The 18,230-nt window shown below is 46.8% G+C and overlaps 1 protein-coding gene across 5 annotated transcripts in view; it reads left to right on the forward strand.

The window, feature by feature from the left end:
• LOC102696088 (tenascin) overlaps positions 1–18,230 on the forward strand; it is a 140,033-nt gene that overhangs the window by 114,310 nt on the left and 7,493 nt on the right. For 3 of the 5 annotated variants that reach the window (XM_069183553.1, XM_069183554.1, XM_015366570.2), the window contains 10 exons: positions 1,772–2,167; positions 4,097–4,543; positions 5,778–6,050; positions 8,712–8,984; positions 9,886–10,158; positions 10,618–10,890; positions 13,566–13,853; positions 15,159–15,431; positions 17,226–17,348; positions 18,016–18,159. In XM_069183553.1, coding sequence (XP_069039654.1) covers positions 1,772–2,167; positions 4,097–4,543; positions 5,778–6,050; positions 8,712–8,984; positions 9,886–10,158; positions 10,618–10,890; positions 13,566–13,853; positions 15,159–15,431; positions 17,226–17,348; positions 18,016–18,159 — 2,763 coding nt within the window. The remainder of the gene's footprint in view (positions 1–1,771; positions 2,168–4,096; positions 4,544–5,777; positions 6,051–8,711; positions 8,985–9,885; positions 10,159–10,617; positions 10,891–13,565; positions 13,854–15,158; positions 15,432–17,225; positions 17,349–18,015; positions 18,160–18,230) is intronic. The other 2 variants (XM_069183555.1, XM_069183556.1) reach the window with 2 other exon arrangements.

Raw genomic sequence — 18,230 nt, forward strand, 5'->3', positions numbered from 1 at the left:
GCCTTGCAGCCACCCATCAGTTTTCCCAGTAGCTCATCCTTCCAGAGTGCACTAAACACAACTTTCATACAGGATGAAGAGCTCTGGGGTAGAAGCCTTTTTTCCTCTCCTTGGAAGAAAAGGCGCACCACTGTGTTGGTGTTAGTGGTGCTCTTAGGCACAAGGGATTTCAATGGCTTTGAGCGCCGTGGTGTGCCTTTGGGCCTGTCTTTATGGATTAACAATCCTTATCATCAGTTCCACTGATCAATACCACCTCAAGCAGTTTAACGTGACGAGGGGATAAAAAGGTGTTGTGTCCAGGTTTCAAATCTCCCCAAACCTGAACACGCAACCTGGAGGCTGCTGGAGTTTCCTAGAGAACATGGATGCCCTCCCTCCGCCAAGTCCAAGGGTGCTGTGAGGCAGACTCAGGAGCTGCCACTCAAAGCAAACCTCGGAGTTATCCCCACCCACCCAGATCAGTAGCGGCACAGATTGTGTTCAGGACTGACGCCTGGAAAGCACACTGGATAGAATTAATTCGACATGAGGGGAAGCAGTCCTGGCTCCAAATCCCCTTTTCTGGAATTTTTTCTGCGTAGCCAAATGTGTGTAGAATAGAGCTGTTCTGTGCAGCACACAAAGCTCATTCATGCATTAATTGTTGCAGTGTGGCCCTCTCCCCTGTTCCTGTCTGATTTCACCACGATGAACTATTATACTGTTAAAGAAATTGGTTCCATACCGTATCCCGTTAATGTCAGCTCAAAGCTGTGACTTTTCTAACCCGGCTTGTTTATTTTTCTTTTTCCCGAGCGTTATTGTTAAGCACCACATGGCACAAACACAGTGCCTGGGTTTTGTGGGCACAATAGGCGACTGTGCAAGAGGGAGAAAGCACCCTCCTGGTTTGGGCCTTAGTGCTGCTCAGCGCGGCGTTTGGCCCCACGGGGTTGCTGGGACCGCCGCTCGACGGCCCGGGGGCCCGGCCGCAGCGCCTGGCCGCCTTCGCCCAGCAAGGATGTGCTTTGAGACATCTCGCAGCTCCGAATAGGAAACCCCTCCAGATTTATGCTCATTTCAGAGTATGGTTCAAACGGCGTTTAACTGCAGCATGGGATTTCACTCCTCTCTGCCCTGGCGAAAGGAGAACAAGTACCTTGAGGTTTAAAAAATATCGCTTTGGGTTTTTAAAACTTGGAATGCACTTTGCAGGTTACCTCCAGGGGTAGAGCACTATTGTTTTTATTGAAGAGCCTTAATTCTATGCTCAAGACTTCTTCTATATCTCTAAAACTATACCTGTTTGCTTCCTTTTATGTTGAAATAATGTAATTTTTAATCTGGAAGTACTTTGTTTGCACTGGTTCACTTTCCTCTTCTTATTGCCCCCTTAAATTGCCCGAGCATTGATATAACCTCCTGGTTGAGTGAAGGCTAAGGACTCAAACTGTATTATGAAGAACTGGCCTGCAAAAAGGTCTTCTTAATTGTTCATTGTATGTCCAGCCATTGAGCCAGTGATGCACAATTTACTCCAAAGGCAAAAACCCACTTTAGCGAATCCGTAATTTAAGGAATTGTAATAGTTTGTTTGAGCTAATGTGTTGCAGTGAGCTGAAAGAAAGAAAATGCTTTCTACCAGCTATGAATCCAGAGAATCTTTTATTTCAGCGACTCACAGACATGTAACCAGGAGTCTGACCTTGCCCATAGTAAGCAGGACAAGTTCCAATCTACCAAGCTTCTCTTTCAATTTAATTTGTTGTTTGTTTGTGTTTTTTTGTAGCTTCGTTCACATTCTATTTAGCTGACAGTATCCTAGAGCTCACAACACCACAAATTTCTGAGGACAATGTTTTTAGCTTTATGCCTCTAGACAACACAGATCCCGAATTCTCTGGGATGGGGCGCGAGGATGAGATCGGGGCCCTGAAAGTTTGGGGCGTAACAGCAGATGGATTTCATCTCTCTTGGGACACAGAGGCATACAATGAGTATGATAGTTACGTTGTAGAATGTAGAGACACAGTGGGATTATGGGAAAAGTTGGAGACCCTTCTCCCTGGAGATTCTACAGGCACTGTAATCCGTGGCTTGAGGGCAGCCACAGAGTATCGAGTAAAGCTTTATGGAGTAACCGCTAGCCAGAGATCCTCGCCTCTTGAAGCAGTTGCTGTTACAGGTATATATTATTTAGGCTGCAAGACAGCCAGCATATCTTCTTCCTCTGTCCTGAGCTCTTTTCTTTCTTTCAAAAAGACAGTTAATAGAATCTTAGCAGCCAGGAAAAGGTGCATTTTTGTAATCTCACAAAGTTATACATCTCACAGTTCAAAGTGTGCCGAGCAGTAAAGGGGTTTGCATGCTCATGTTATGAATCCATTATTTTGTTCATGCTCTCATACTTATTAGAGTAGGAGCATGGCATGACCAGAGAGAATCTGTGGTTTGCATGCCCAAGAAGATTCACCCCGTCATCATCACCCCATCACCTCATCACATCTCCATATGCATGCTGGAAAGGCCAGGCCTGGACAACCAGAGAAAGTTGCTTAGTCATGGTTGAAAATGGGAGAGCACCAACCTCTTCCTTGACTACAGCAGTACAGTAGCAAGTGAAGAACTAACAATTTCAGGCTCCAGTTCTGTACTTCAGAAACGTAAAAAAAAAGTGTAAGTCTGGTTAAGAGAGTTATGCATTTAGTAGCTAGACGCTGTCATCTAAGAAAACACTGGTCATGGGACAGTGTGGCGCCATCACAAGGGACCATACTCTGCGAAGGATGTACAGTAGACATTGAAATAAAAGACATTCACAAGAAAAGCTGAAAACTGCTGTAGGGTGACATTTGGTGGGTCGTGGTTGGAGTCGCTGTTGCCTCACAGCTCTTGGGTCCTCATTTTCAGTTCATTTCCAGACTGGGGCACTTTCCCTGCGAGTTTGCATATTGTCCCCCATAATTGTATGTTTCTGTCACCCTTTTAAAGCCCCCTAATTAGGTTTCGTAGCACCTGTAAATTGTCCCATACATCCCATGTGAACGACGAGCGTCCTGTCCAGGGTGTAGTTCTCCTTTGTGCCCTGTGCCTCCACGATGGGCTCCAGGTTGCCACAACCCTCACCAGTAATAAGAGGGTTTTCAGTAATGGATGGATGGGTTTTTCTGTACTCGCATATCAGAATGGAGCTGGTATGCTTCATAGTAAGAGCCTCAATTAGCAAAATTGCTTTAGATTCAGCTGCGATGGAATATAATGAAGCCCTCGTATAAAATTAGAACTAATTTCCTGCATCGTTATCCTCCCCCATTACAGCTATTATAAGCAACTATTCGCTTCTGGAGGCTGAGGCCAACATAGTTCATTTATTTCATGCTCATTGTTTGCCATTCCATTTACATACCATTTACCACTTGAGTGTGCATCAGAAGAGGATAATGGTAGCCTATTTGTGCATCTTGTGCTACCTGCCTCTCGCATGAATGCAAACACTGCTCGGGTGTTCAGATTAAGGTTGCATCGCATTGCATGGCTTCATCATGATTTTGAAGTGTACTGTGTACATTCTGCTCAGGCAGACTATACGGAACCTTCAAAAAATTAATGGCTTGCTCAGGGCCATTAATGCCCACGCTACTGGAGCAGATGAATTAGCAGCATGAGGGTGTCCCCTACGGGACGATAGGTGTTGCAGTGTAAACTGGGTCGTTCCCAAGACCTGTTTCATTTCTGAAGAGGGAATGCTGCACATGTTCTGATCTCAGGTCACAGAGAGGTACTTCTGTCCATTTTCTTGTATTCTTCATTGAAGAGATGTCGTGAACAACTCAAAACACATGAGGCTGAGTGACTTCCTGAACGATTTTTGCATGAAACAGTTGCAGACTTGAGCGATGACTCTTGGAAAGGGAGCTCTGCTCGCCTCACTTAAATCCATAATCTTGAAGCTTTCGTTTGTTCCTGTCTCATGTAAACAACGTTGCTTGTTTCTTCCCCTAGTTTTCTGAAAACGACAAACAATGCAGCGTTTTTCTGCAGTTAACCTGATTTCCTCTTTGTCTTCTTCCCACAGAAGCTACTGATTAACATGTTTGAATGTACTTTTGTCTAGTGTCCAAGCCCACTCCAGCGTCGGTGGATGCAGGCCCAGTGACAGACATGAGTGCTAAGACTTTAGCTCCCAGCTGGCTGAGCCACCCAACAGTCACCCCTCATGTTTCTCTTAAAACAGAACTGCCACCAACAGAGGCTGTGTTGTGGCAGTCTGGGACAGAGCCTGTGAGTTCCAGCTCGGAGCTCACTGGGGACCTCAATGTCACAAAGGTGACCCATACTAGCCTGGGCCTGTCTTGGGCGGTTTCTGGCAGAACCTTTGATAGCTTCCTTGTAGAGCTGAAAGACATGACAGAGCCTGACAAGCTTAATCAGATAACGATTCCAGGAGATGCCCACCGTGCTGACCTGGAAGGCTTGTCTCCTGGCACGCTTTATGAGATTTCTCTGTATGGAATTGCCCAAGGAGAGAGGTCAATGCCTCTCAAGGCTATTGCCAACACAGGTATTTGTCCATGGTCCCAGGTTTCATTTCCACACCCATTAAAACTTCTTCCTCTCATTTCCTTCTTCTTGTAATATGATCGGCCTCCAAGCTCAGGTGTGCTGTTTCTATGGCACGATACCTGGGAGACGTTTCATGAATGGTACTACATGTATCATGCATGCCCAAATGTTTTGGCAGTGAATGCACCTTGTATGGTCTTATCCCATTCCGAAATGAGCAGCAGGGAATGCAGTGAATAAGCATGCATGGCACAATCAAGCAAATTTGAGGACTGTTGTAATGAATGCGTCATTTTTCTACTCCTGTTTAAACCTAACGACCGTTGTTTAAATACGGTAAACTTGGCCTTCCAGGGAGTCTTCAGCAGTTGGTAATGGCTTGTCATTGTGGAGGTAAAAATCACACTGATATTGCTTAGAGCAGTCCAGCTCTAGAGCATCAGGGATATTGCATGTACCAGGCATGCTTGAGGGGAGAGGGAGCATGGCAGTACAGTTGTATGGCTGAGTCTCTTCATAATGTTGACTCGCAAACAAAGTGCCGAATGAGGCGATACCCCCATCTTGCTTTCGTGACAGTGTGAAAAGCACTCTTGTTTGCTGTACAAATATTACAGTTTGGGTATTTGATACCAAAACAGAGTTCTTAGTCTGCTTCTTCTGCAGTTCAATGGGATCTGTTGTGTAGATCTCACGACTAGAGGGTTTTTCATTTAACAGCCTGAGTTTGATTACCTCCTTTTACCTTCTGCTGCCTGTGTTACATCAAATACTCTATCAGGCATGAAAAGAGTAGTCATCTCTTCTGCTCTCCCTCCATTCCATTCCTCCATTTCATCCTCATCCTCAGTCTTGTTTTCAGATTTGTACTATATGTTTTTGTCATTCTGAGTTGTTTTTTTGGAAAGCTACTTTATTGCCATGTCCGCTTTTGCAAGGTAAAAAATGAATCAGCCTTTGTAATTAGGTTTTTTAATGAGGTTAATAGGTTTGCACTGTATTTTAGAGCACAGATTAACGCCTTTTTTGCCTGCACCTCCGCCCTCAGGAGCTATAAACTGAGCTTTGAGCTGATGCAGCATTCAGGAAGTGCACAGCTGTTTCTAAAGAAGGCTTTAGGCAGTTCAGAGGCTTGAGAAGAAAACAAATTCCCCTAATAATCCATTATATTAATTTAATCCATTTGTTGTTTCATGTTTAATCATTTTGGTTTTGATCTGTTTGTCATCCAGAGGAGAAGCCTGAGCTGGGAGCGCTAACGGTCTCAGGTGTTTCTTGGGACAGCTTCAATCTGTCTTGGACAGCGGCTGACGGGGCCTTTGAGGGCTTCCTGGTTGAGGTTACAGATTCTGAGCGGGGTGCTGAGCCGCAGAGCCTCACAGTGTCCGGTGATGCCCGGTCCCTGGGCATCACCGGGGTCGAACCCAGTTCCTCTTATAATATCGCCCTTCGGGGGGTGAGCCGCGGCTCCCCTACCCCGCCTGTCTTTGCAGAAGCCAGAACAGGTATCCAGGTATTGCCTCGGGGAGGGGTCGGACCCCTGCTCCTCTCCCGCTCTCCGCTCTCTCCTCCTCTCCCCTCCGTTCGGATGATCCTGTGGTGTCAAGCAGCAGCTCGCTCACACGACCGAGTCCTTCCTCTGCGCTGCACGGAGCACGCCCTTGCTGTTCTCTTTTTAAGAACAAAAAATCTTTTCGTTTTCTTTTAACTTCATCAGGACATCATCCTACATGTCACTTCACCCCCCAGCCACTGCGCCTCTCTTGCCCCCAAGTGGGGTCTCTCATCCCTCAAATAAACAAAAAAACAAACTGCTGTCCATCGCCATCTGTCTGACTCCCCTACCGCCCCGCGGGCCAGTGCATGAAGCCTCTGGCTTGCCTTGCGGGGCGCTGCGGTGAGAAAACGTGGTGCTGCAGTGATTGCAAAAATCCATCCACTTCAGCAAGAGAGCAGCTGTCACTGAGTAGGGTCGAAATACTTAACACTGCAGATAGTCCATCTGCCTGCTGAGACATCTCTTAACCAAGGTGGCCCACCTCATTGCCACACCCTCCATCAGCTGCACTGGACTGATGCTGCGTATGCGTTTGATTTAAACCATATTCTTCATCACCATCGTCATTTTCATCATCATCATCATCTTAACACTTTTCTTGAGACCTTTCCAGCAAGCCAGGTAGACAGTCCTTCAGTGCACATGCTGTCGATTTTGGGCGAAGTTGTGGCCAAGTCAGACCCGCCATCCCGCAGGTTCTCCTTTTCTCTCTCGCATCTCACACCGAGACCGAGCTCAGGCAGCTGTCCGAGCAATTAGTTCAATTGAAAAACCGAGAGGACAGATGAGACGTAAACCATCTACCTCTTGATGACCAGCAAGTAAGAAAATCTCCCAACACTTTCTAATTATGAAGGCCAGAGATCGCCTGTTCCACATCTCGTGATTTAAGGCATCAGTTCCATCATTAATAATTGATGTGCCAGTGAGAATTAGACCTGCTGGACCGCCTGTCTCATTTGTCACAGCGGCTAGAGGGAAGCCTCATTCATCTTCACCTTGACCAGGTGGTTCTTTCGGAACGCACACATGTGGTCATATCAGCTTTGAGCTCCATCAGATCGCTCAACAATAGTTAGGGAAATCTGTTTTTGTGTGATTCACATTTGCCGTGGTGCCTTCTATGCCTAGTCTTAAATCTGGCAAGTTGTGTTTTGTAACGCTTTTGAAATATGCGCTGCAGGAGCCGGAGGTTAAAGCTGTGCCGATTTCTGCTTACAGTAGCCCCTGATCCCTCCAGCCTGTGTAGGATCTCAAGGGGAAAAACATCTCTGAGATCTCCTCCACCTGGCGTTCTGGTGGTTGTTTGTCTGGCTTCTGCTCCTGCTTCTGACAGCGTTCCAGGAATTCTAAGAACCAGCAGCTGCTTCGCTTGCATGACAACATCCTTCAGCGCGCTGTTTACCTGCAAGTGACAGGCTGTTATGTCTCCATGGCCATATTTTCCAATAGCCTTTTGAGCTGTCTGCTTTGACACTACAGTGCACTCCATAACCACCCCCCCTCGTCTCTCAAAAAGCTGCTAATAATGACAACCCACCGAGTCACTCGTGCCGTCACCAGCTTTTCGTCCTCTTCCTCTCCCCTCTTTGCTCTTCATGTGTAATTTTGTAATGAATGCTTTATTTTGTTTCACTCTCCTTGTTTGTTGTTTTTATTCTGAAGTCCAAAGAAAAATCAAAGGGCTTTTTGAATGATCAAACATGGGCTGACATTTACCTTGAGCCCGTCTGTTATGCCTTTAATTAACACTGTTGCGTTAAACACTTGTTTTGTGCTTCTCTCTTCCTCAAATGCTCCCAAATTCGAAAACTTGCTCTGTTTTTCAGATATCTCTAATTGTTTTAAAACATTTAAATGCATTTAGTTGGTGCACTCCCTGTCTTGAATAAATTAGCTTAAGATATCCATCAGAAATCAGTTCATTCTTTAGCATTGGTATTTTGTGTGTGGGTTTTGGAAACCCCATTTTTCAGCTCCATCTGAGCCTTTATTCTCGAAAATCATTCACAAATTGTGCAGAAGTGACTCTTTCCCATCACTCAGCCCTACAAACACACGATATCCTGTGAACTTCTGTGAACACGATCTGTTGCTACAACTGCTTTATAATTGAACTTGGTACACCCACAAGGGCTGTACTGAGTATGTTAGCAGGAATCCAGAATAGCAGTAAATACTGTACCTTTGAAAAAGGAAATTCCACACACAGCACTTTAAAGGAGCAGCGACTGCTGAACTTGATCTTTATCACAGATTTTCCAGCAGTTTGTAATAATATTAATATAGTATAACATGTCATTCGAACTTGCCAAAATGGATGAAGAATGCTCCAAGGAGCTGTTAGATGATTGGCTGAGCAGTGAGAGTCAGTGTTTCACTCTCATGCTGAGGACTTTTCCATAAACAATTTGAAGCACACAGTAACTCTTTCAAATCCAATATTGCCTCTTAAAATTTAGTACCTCTTTTACTGCACAAAATCCCATGTCTGCTGGCTTGCAGTCCTGCTGGAGTCTTCTGGAGCTGAACTGTGCTTAGCCCTCACAGTGGCTGTTTTCTATCTTCAAAACATGTTATAAAAGGTAATAATTGTTTCTTTCTCTAGTGGTGGAGCCTACACTTGGCAGTTTGTCTGTGTCTAACATTACCGCAGAAAGCTTCCGAATCTCCTGGAATGACACAGAAGGGGATTTTGAAGGGTTTGTCTTGGAGATCATAGATTCCAGCAGGCTGACGGAGCCTATGGAATTTAACCTGTCCCACAATGCTCTGTTCACTGATATCACGGGGCTCCGGCCCAGCACTGACTATGTAGCCTACCTGTATGGGGTTCTGCAGGGGGTCAGAACCCCTGCGATGAGTACCGTGGCCACAACAGGTATTGTTGTCCCTCTCTTTTCGTTATAGTCTGTCAGCCTGTCTTGACATAGCTTTCTCTGGGGAAAAGGTGGGGGCAGTTCACAATCTGCTGTGCACTGGCAATTTTTTTAAATGTTTTCCAGTTTTTTACACATATATATTTACATTATCGCTCATCAGCATAAACCTCTCTTAATGATTTTTTACTTTAATTTCACATTTCATTTCCACAATTACCCTCTGTTAGAGGCCAAGAATCTCCTTTGTCTTGAGCAGGAGTCTTGCAGATTAATATTTTTTTCCCCTGTCTTGATACTGAGTAAGTTTGGCTGAATTAATAAGCTTTCAACAGGGCTTTCCAAAAAGGAAAGCGTTATTATATTAGACACAAGATATCTCCCTAAACAACCACTTTTTGCTAAGGGTATGTTTACACTCAGCCATCAGTATGTAGAGAACAGAGTATAAATATCCCGTTCATGTGCATGTGCAAGCCTTCCCATAGTGTATACGTTTCAGATTTATTGCATGGTGTGTATATCCTTAACTAGTATGTAAGCGTGTAGGCTTGCCCTAATTGCCTCTGTAGTTTATTTTTAATCCATTGATCCCCATCAAAAACTCCTGCTAGATGTCCTCAATTTTCAGTAATTTCCTCCTGCTGTGGCAGTGCACGATGGCACCTGCTAAGTGTGCAGTCTGCACTGTGAAACTCTGTGGTTGTCCTACTGGGGAATGGGACATTTAACGTTGGTGGGGGGGGAGGGGAGCAGTTAAGGGTGGCAAAGAGCAGTAGTGAGGACTGAGTTGCTGGGGAGCATCTTGTGTTGGGGGATTGGCACTGCATGTGCAGGAGGCTGGCAGCAGTTGCTCTGAGACGGGTCTTTACAAATCAATGCTGACTCTTTTCTCCTCTGTAGCTGCAGAACCTGACTTGGCCAGGCTAGTTGTTTCTAACGTTACCTCTGAAAGCCTGTTGCTCTCTTGGACGACGAGAGAAAGGGCTTTTGATAACTTTGTTGTAGAGATCAGAGAGTCTGCTTTGCCCTCACAGGCGAGGGGGCTGACAGTGCCCAGCTGGGCGCGCTCCACAGTCCTTTCCAATCTGAAGAGCGACACACAGTACAATATTAAATTGTATGGCAGCTCTGGCAGCCAGAACACACTGCCCTTAATGGCCTTAGCAACTACAGGTAAAGTAACTCCTTTTATTGCTTTAATCAAATCTCACCTTCTTCCTTTTATCGTCAGTGGGTGTATGATCAGTCATTTCAGAAGTCTGCCCCATGTTAATTGTTTAGAACAAACATGGCAATAGATTCTGGTCTAACAAAACACACTGGGCATAGAGGGTAGAGTTTTAAAGAATTAAAAAAGAAGAAACAAAAAATTGACTCTAATTTATTTTGCATTTTTTAATTTAAGCAGCCTGTTTTTGCTAAATCAGTTCCCTTTTCAGAACAAAGCTGCAGTGAATTGGCGAGAGAGTTTTGGTTTAAAACATTTACATTTCAGTGGATTTTTAAAATAAATTTCTCGTGTGTTTTTGTTGATTGCTCTGAAGAGAAATACTTGAAATATTTTTCTGCCTACCCTAAGCCGCCCTTCCCAACCCAAAAAAAAGAAAAACAAATTGATTTTCTTTCACTCAGAGCCAGAGCCTCAGCTGGGCACCCTAGCCGTGTCAGATATAAGCCCAGACTCCTTCACTCTGACCTGGAGCACGACTGCAGGGACGTTTGAGGGCTTTGTCATCCGTGTCACAGACGCCGACTCTCTGTACGACCCCGTGGAGCTCACTGTGGCTGGAGAGGCCCGCAGCGCCGGGGTCACTGACCTGGTGGATGCCACAGGCTATAACATTACCCTGCATGGCCTGGCCCTGGGGCGGCGCAGAGCTGCGCTGTCTGCCTTCGCTGTGACAGGTACTGCGTAACTCACCCGCGACTCTCATCAGCACGTGCGGCCGTGCAGCTCGGCGCTCCGGCGCAGCAGGGTGCGCAGCGTGAGAACAGAAGGACAGGAGGACATAGGGAGGGTTAAGACCGAGAGGAGGCCTTTCAGTCTTTTGCTTGACTGGTGATTTTCACTCTGGAGCTGGGAAAGTTTATGCATAAATGCATGGCAATTGCATCCTACCCGTTTTGCTGAAAACCAAGGCTCGCCTTCTGTGCATACATTGCAGATTTCCACATTTCTAATAGTTAACCATCAAGAGGAGGGAAAAAAGTCCCCCCCCCCATCTCGGCTTGCTTGAACTCTGCTGCTTTGTAGGGGTTCTTTGGGATGTGCTGCCGGTCTCTGTTTCTCAGCGCCTAGGTTCCCTTCATCCTCAAACACGCATGCACCTTGTTCTCAAGATGCTGAGGAAACCTCTGTGGACTCCAATGTGCTCATCACCCTATGCCTGCCTTTTGTATGCCCAGTGGGGAGCTAGCTCGATGAGTCTTGTCACATTCTTCAGCAGATAATTCCAGGAAGCCCAATCTTAGGGACCTCTGCTGTTGGCGAAAACCACTGCGCCTTCACTTCACCGCACACTTTTTTTTGTTAAGCAGCATTTTGATTTTCCAGAGTCGGTGCTCTTTTGTTTGGTGGCCAGTGGGTGGCAGCACTTCTCAGGGCAGCAGTCAGTCCTGCCCACTGCCGAGTCAGGACAGGCTCAACGGGGAGACGAGGAAGAAACAGCCTTCACTGTAGTAACAGAGTGCCAAAGCTCAAAGATGTGTTTTGCCAGTAGTGGTGCTCAAAGATTAACAGTGTTAAAAGATTGTATTAACCCTATTTCACTTTAGATTATATTGCCCCATTTGGGCTGAACTTGTCTTCAGCTGAGGGTTTGATCTCGGGAGAGCCTTCGACGCCAGTCAGCCCCCCCCCCCCGCGCTCCGGGGGTGTGGGTTCTGCGTGCGGGTCAGCCACGAGGGAGCGGGTCTGCAGCTGCTTCGTGTCAGCTCTCGGGTCCGTTTTCCTGCGCCAGCCTGGCGGAGTCAGAGCGCTGCTAATGAGAAGCGACAGCCCTGGAGGCTTCCTCCATCCTGCTCACAGCGCGGCCGATCCCGTCTGCTGCAGTGCCCCGAGAGGCTCTCGCGTTGCACAAGCTTCGGGTTAAAAAAAAGAACCTGTTAGTGGTCAGGGAGATCTCCATCAGAGAAAGATGGATTTTGACTATGAGTGAAAAGAGCTTTGTTGAGGACATGTTTACCCTGCGGCAATATTACTCTCCTTATGTATTTTTTTCCGAGAACTCTGTCCGTGGTTTGGTAGAAATATTCACTCCAGCCCTGTTTTTAGAACAATCACTCTGCAGTTTCAGTGTCAGCTTAAATTTTGTGGTAGCCCACCTCAATTTTGCAGAGTCCCTGTGAAGCCCTCACATGCCAAATTTTCTTCTATCCCACTGGGATGCGTCTTCGATGGATTTCATTGTGGACATGCCAACAGCAGACCCCAGCAAAGGAGCACTTTCTCTCTCTCTAGCCGGCTAGAGACCGCAGCTCCATTCCTGCCGCTTCAGCACATTCTTGTCAGCCTCTCCAGGCCGGTCGGCATCTCCAGCTCTGGTCCTCGGGATCGAAGACGTTCCCGGGGCTTGCCTCTAATTAGTGCCTTAACGTTTTATCGCCTTTTCACTCCTTTGCTTTGCTTTGAAAACAGCCACATTTTGGGGGGGGCTATAGGAAGTACCAGTCTCACAATGATATTATTAACAGTAATGAATTCCTAGAAGTCTCTAGCCTGTCAGTTGGCATCTCTGGGTACCGCAGTGCTGTCATGAGGCCTGTGGGCTGCCTCTCACATGCTTTTCCATGCTTTCATTCCAGGCATTCTAGGGCCTGAGAGGTGGTGACAGTTTGGTACTGTAGTAATACTGTAGAATGTATTCTTTCCGTATGTTTAGGTAATGTGAACATTGTTCTTTTTTTAAATGATTGGTTTATTTATGCCATTGTTTGTTTTGTTGACATGACTGTTTAGGTTTGCTACACAGTTTAGAACAGATGCAGGAGTAAGCTTCCCAGAAAAAAAAACCCCAGCAAAACCCAGGACTCATACCCTTGCCTAGTTTATGAGAGCAAAATTTGCAATAGGACAGAGGTGTTCTGGAAAAATAAAGAGCATTCGGAGCCTGAAGACCATCTTGTTGAACACAGAGCCCTGCATTCCAGCCTGTGTATTACCCACGTGTGGGCCCGAGATGAAGTGTGAGGCCATGCTGCCCCAGGGTGGTGTTCTGTGTTTTTACAGAGCTGTTGTGGTTTGTATTATCATGATTTTCTGTGTAGTTGCACATCTTGGCACATAGTCGCATAGAGACATGCATGAACACGTCATGAACACATGTGCATCTTCTTCACATGTGTCTTTGCATATAATTTTAATTATTCATGTAATGCTCACAGAGTTTGGTTAACACAGAGCTGCGCGATCTTGTCCTCACGATAGGGAAGTGATTCTCTTGCAGTAGTCGAAACAGGATAGGTCCCTTGCTGTATGCGTGTTTTGCAATCACTGCATTCCTCAATCTGTGTTCTCACATGCACTTGTTTCTCCCCCTTTCCTAAAAAAAAACCCAAAACAATCCCTGCCGTTCCCATAGCGGAGTTGCCCAAAGTGGAAAACCTAAACATTTCGGACGTGAACCCGTACGGGTTCCGGGTGTCCTGGACAGCGAGGAACGGGAGCCGGCCCGATGGGTTTGACCACTTTTTCATGGTGGTCACGGACTTGGGCCGGCTGCTGGAGCCCCAGGAGTTCAGGGTGCCGGGCAGCCAGCGGTCCTGGGATGTGTCTGGGCTGATCACTGGCATAGGCTATGAGATCAGCCTCACGGGCCTGGCTCGGTCCGGGCTGCGCTCCAGGCCGGTGACAGCAGTGGCTGTGACAGGTACACACACACACACCACACCTGCAGTCCGCAGCCTGGGCTCTCCAGCAGCTGTGCACAGCTGCCACAAGCACAAACGGGCAACGGGGCTGAGCCTGAAAAACTGGAAGCCTTTAAGTACACATGGAATATGTGGAAGAGGGAAAGTCCGTTTATGATGGGGATCGGCTTTTAAACATGAAATTTGGAAACATCTAAGTTAGATACGCAATTGCCCGTCCCTTTTTCTTTACGCATGCTGGCCACATGCTGACAGGATGGGGAGACAGCGATTTGGCAGCAGGCCTGGCATTTTGCACCCGTTGCTGGAGAGCCCCCAACACTCTGGTCTACCTCCTACGCTCTCTCCTTCCTTGAACATTTGGATTTTTTCCTCCTCTAGTTTTTTTTTTTTTTTTACAGATTTTGCTTGTACTGTCTTGCAATTTCTTTCAGAAATGCCATGCTGCTCTTTTCCTTCTCCCATTCAAATATGGCCAAGCGACGCGTTTGACATATTTTTGCTGTGTTTTCCTTTGGATCATCAGTGTAGACTCATCTAGAATCCACAGTAACTCGATCCCTTGCCTCCTCACAGGGCGTCCAGGGCTGTATTGAAGTTGTCTCTTGACTGCCACCATGATCAATCTGTTGTTGACTGTAAAGAGGGAAACACAGTAATGTGCACCTGAAGCATGAACTTACACTTTCTGCTTGGGATAATTTTTGTGTTAACTGTTTTTCTATTTATTTCATTTTAATGCCCAGATGCATGGGGGTGGAGGTTTCACACTGTTTTTTCTCAGAAGCAATTTTGAGAAAAAGTCAGAATGTGTTAAGAGACAGAGAGGACACAGCTGCATTCGGTGTACAGCACTTGTCAGGCTCAAACTGAGCATCTGCTACTGAAGTGCAGGAATTAGGCCCTGGTTTCAGACAGGCACAGTTCCAGAGCGTTTTTTACATCCAAGACAGAAACATCCCGATAAAACGAAGACTGTCTATGTGTTTACATTCTACTGAGAACTTGGTGTGCCTTATTGGGAAAAATATCAAATGCACTGTGATGCCTTACTCGCTCCCCTGTTCCTCTGCTAATGTGTTAATGCATTGTGACGAAGTCGAGGCTCCATTAACCAGCTTTCTTCCCTGTGCTAACTGCGACCAGCCGCCCCTGCGTGCTGGTCAATAACTGAGAGCCAATGGTCATTACATCTCCATCATCACCACCACCACCATCATCATCCTTTGGAATGGCCCTCAACAACCAAAACCAAAACATCTACCAAAAAAAAAAACACCCCTCTTGCTTCCCTTGTCGTCCAGAGGCGGAGCCCGAAGTGGACCACCTCCTCGTCTCCGACGTGACTTCAGACAGCTTCCGCCTCTCCTGGACCGCGGACGAGGACGTCTTCGATAGGTTCATTATTAAAGTTAGGGACTCCAGAAAGCAGGCGCACCCGCAGGAGCTGAGCGCCTCCGGGGAGGAGAGAACCAGAGACGTAACGGGCCTCTCGGGGGGCACCGAGTACGAAATCGAGCTGTATGGCGTGGCCCTGGGGAGGCGCTCGCAGCCCATTCATGGTGTGGCCCGAACAGGTACTTCTCCCAGCAGCCGGCAGCGCCCCCGCGCCCCTCTGCGCTGGTGAACGGGAACAGAGGAGCCGTCTCTCCCCGCTGTTGCCATTTCTAATCTCTCAAAAGCTCTTGTCCGTACCGTGCTGTCGCGGTCTTGGCTTCGATCCAGAGGAGCATGAGAAGGCGTGTCTGTGAGGTACTTCCAGTCATCAGCAGCCATTTTACATCTCCCATGCTTTCATACCTTCCCATTACTAGACACCGGGCTGTACTCATTGTTTCCTCCCAGCCGTTCTGGGTTTTTGAGGCCTTCAACTGCGTTATGACTAAGTTCAAAGTACTTGGTGCAAGATAAAAAGTGTATTTTAAGTCGGCTTGACATACAAATCCTCATCTTGCGTCAGTGTTGTGATGAAATCACAAACAATGTGCCCAGAGGGGCAGAGGCACAGGATATGAATAGTTAACTTTTTCTTTTTTTACCTTGAGCATCTGCCCCTGTATATCTGTGAATGCCTTTCAGGGGAATGGAGTGACTGTTCATCCTCGTCTTCAGTAGTGTAATCGAGACAGACCTAAAGTGGGCCAAACAAGCATTTCTGAGTTCAATTCAAAGCTCTCTGTTGGCTTTACCCCAAGTAGAACATTAACCTTTTGCCAGTGAGAAGTAAGGTACATGGTATAAACACTTTAATAAAAGGAGAAAGCTTTGCTGAAAGTGATGAGCTGAGAGTATACAAGCAAAAGGAGCTAATGTTGAGCTGAAAGATTTAGAAGCGGCTGGGTTGTCACTAGCAATCTGAATAACAATTGCTCTTGTTTTCTTATCGGTGTGTCTTATCGATTTTCTTAATCTGACATTCACAGCTACTGTTGGGGATATGCCAGCAGCCATCATATCATTGTCACTACACCTTCTCTGTGCACATAAGTCAGTTTGACTGCCTGGCTGTCATCCGTGTCTGCGAATATCTGTCCAACAGAAAGCAGCTGTTGCTCCAAAGGGGCCTGAAATAACTCATTAGCCAGTACTCCCTTCTAGGGAGTAATTCTCAAGAGAGTAGCTTGTCATCTCTTCTTACAGCATGCTTTCTTTTCTGCCCTACATTTTTGTGACTCCTCACCTCTGCTGCATAGTTTTGAAAAAAAGCAAAGACCCGATAATTTTCTCAAGGGGAAGATTTTGCTTGTGTGTGTCTCATCCCCCAGAACCTTCTCTTGCACGCCTTAAAGAGCTAAGTTTTCTTTTCGAGTGATGCTGGAAGTTGAGGTGGATGCCTTTTTGACGTTCTTCCTGTTTCTCCCTGGTCTGCAGTTTGTGGCTCTGCTCTGCTCTCCCTCATCTCCCACTGTTCTCATGGCTTTGATTTATCTTGGTTTCGGACTGGGTTTCTGCTTTCAGGGAGTCTTACGAGACTCTGAGAGTCCTTTTGAGCTGCAGTGAAGAGTCTGAAAAGGACACGCTCTGCTGCCAGGAGGGGGGTTTGCTGTGTCTTTCTCTCTTTGCTCTGGTTCTAAGACTGTGCTGCCGTTTCTCCACACTGTTGAAAAGGAAGGGGGGTCAGTGACCCTCACCATTCCACAAGTGTCCGCAATGAGTCCTGGTGCGCTCAGACCCTTCCTTTTTCTGCAGGACAGCATTACTGGCTTCTCGGAAAGGGGGGTCCTTCACAAATGCCGCGAGGAGCCGCGTTTCGGAAGGGGATGGCGGAAAAACAGGCTCCAGAATGCCCTGCCAAGCTGCAGACCCGATTATTGATTCTCTCCTTTCTCTTCTGTCTTGTCTGGTCTGTCTTTCTCCGAATGTGTCCTCAGGCCTGGGAGCCCCGAAGGGCCTGCGTTTCTCTGATGTGACGGACACCACGGCCACTGTGCACTGGACCGTCCCTCGCACCCGGGTGGACAGCTACCGAGTCTCCTACGTGCCCACACAGGGAGGTCAGTGCCCCGACAGTACCAGGCACAGGAGTAGGGATACAGATAATGGACTGGAGTTATTTTGCATCATGCAATTGTCTTAAAAGCCCATATCATCCCTATCCGAGTCACTTACCTTAATTGGGACTACAGTCTTGTACAATTAGCAAGCAGATAAAACCCCAGTGAGTTGGTGAAAAGATGCTCAGTTCCTGGAGGCGACGGTCACCCAGGAGAAGAGGTGACGGCTTTGTAAGCAGTGTGAACTGCAGATGTGAGGAGCATCACTGCAAACCCTAGAGTTTCCCGTGAACACTTAAATGAATAACATCTGGAAAGATCCTGGAGATCTCAATATATATAATCCTTCTTTTCTCAGTTCATCTCCCTGTAGCTCACAGGGAGCGTAGCTCCTGTATCAGTGGGCACGGCTGCCCCCTAGTGGTGTGTAAAGGCTATAGTGTGGACAGTACTGCTCTGTGTTAGTGTAGGTACAGGATACGTGCAGCACACATAAGATCCGCTTATGAAAAACAAGGTAATATGTTTTTGTCTGAAAGCTGTAAGCATCATGTTGTATTTTAATGTAGCTATTTGCATTTGTATTTCTCTGCTTCGTATTAGTATAGTTACTAGTCACTCTGTACAGAAATCTCTCTCATTGCATTTCTTTGTATTCCACACTCAGGAACCCCCCAGACAGTGACAGTGGACGGATCCAGCTCAAAAACTGTCCTGGCCAAGCTGACCCCCGGTGTGACCTATGAAGTCACCATCATCTCAGTCAAGGGGCTGGAGGAGAGTGACCCTGCCTCTGACGTGGTCACCACGGGTCAGTCACACGCAGCCCTCAGCCAGCTGGGGAGTGGGCATGTTTTTGAATGGTTCTTGTATTTGCTAGTT

The sequence above is a fragment of the Lepisosteus oculatus genome, chromosome 24, assembly GCF_040954835.1.
Source record: "Lepisosteus oculatus isolate fLepOcu1 chromosome 24, fLepOcu1.hap2, whole genome shotgun sequence".
Lineage (NCBI taxonomy): Eukaryota > Metazoa > Chordata > Actinopteri > Semionotiformes > Lepisosteidae > Lepisosteus > Lepisosteus oculatus.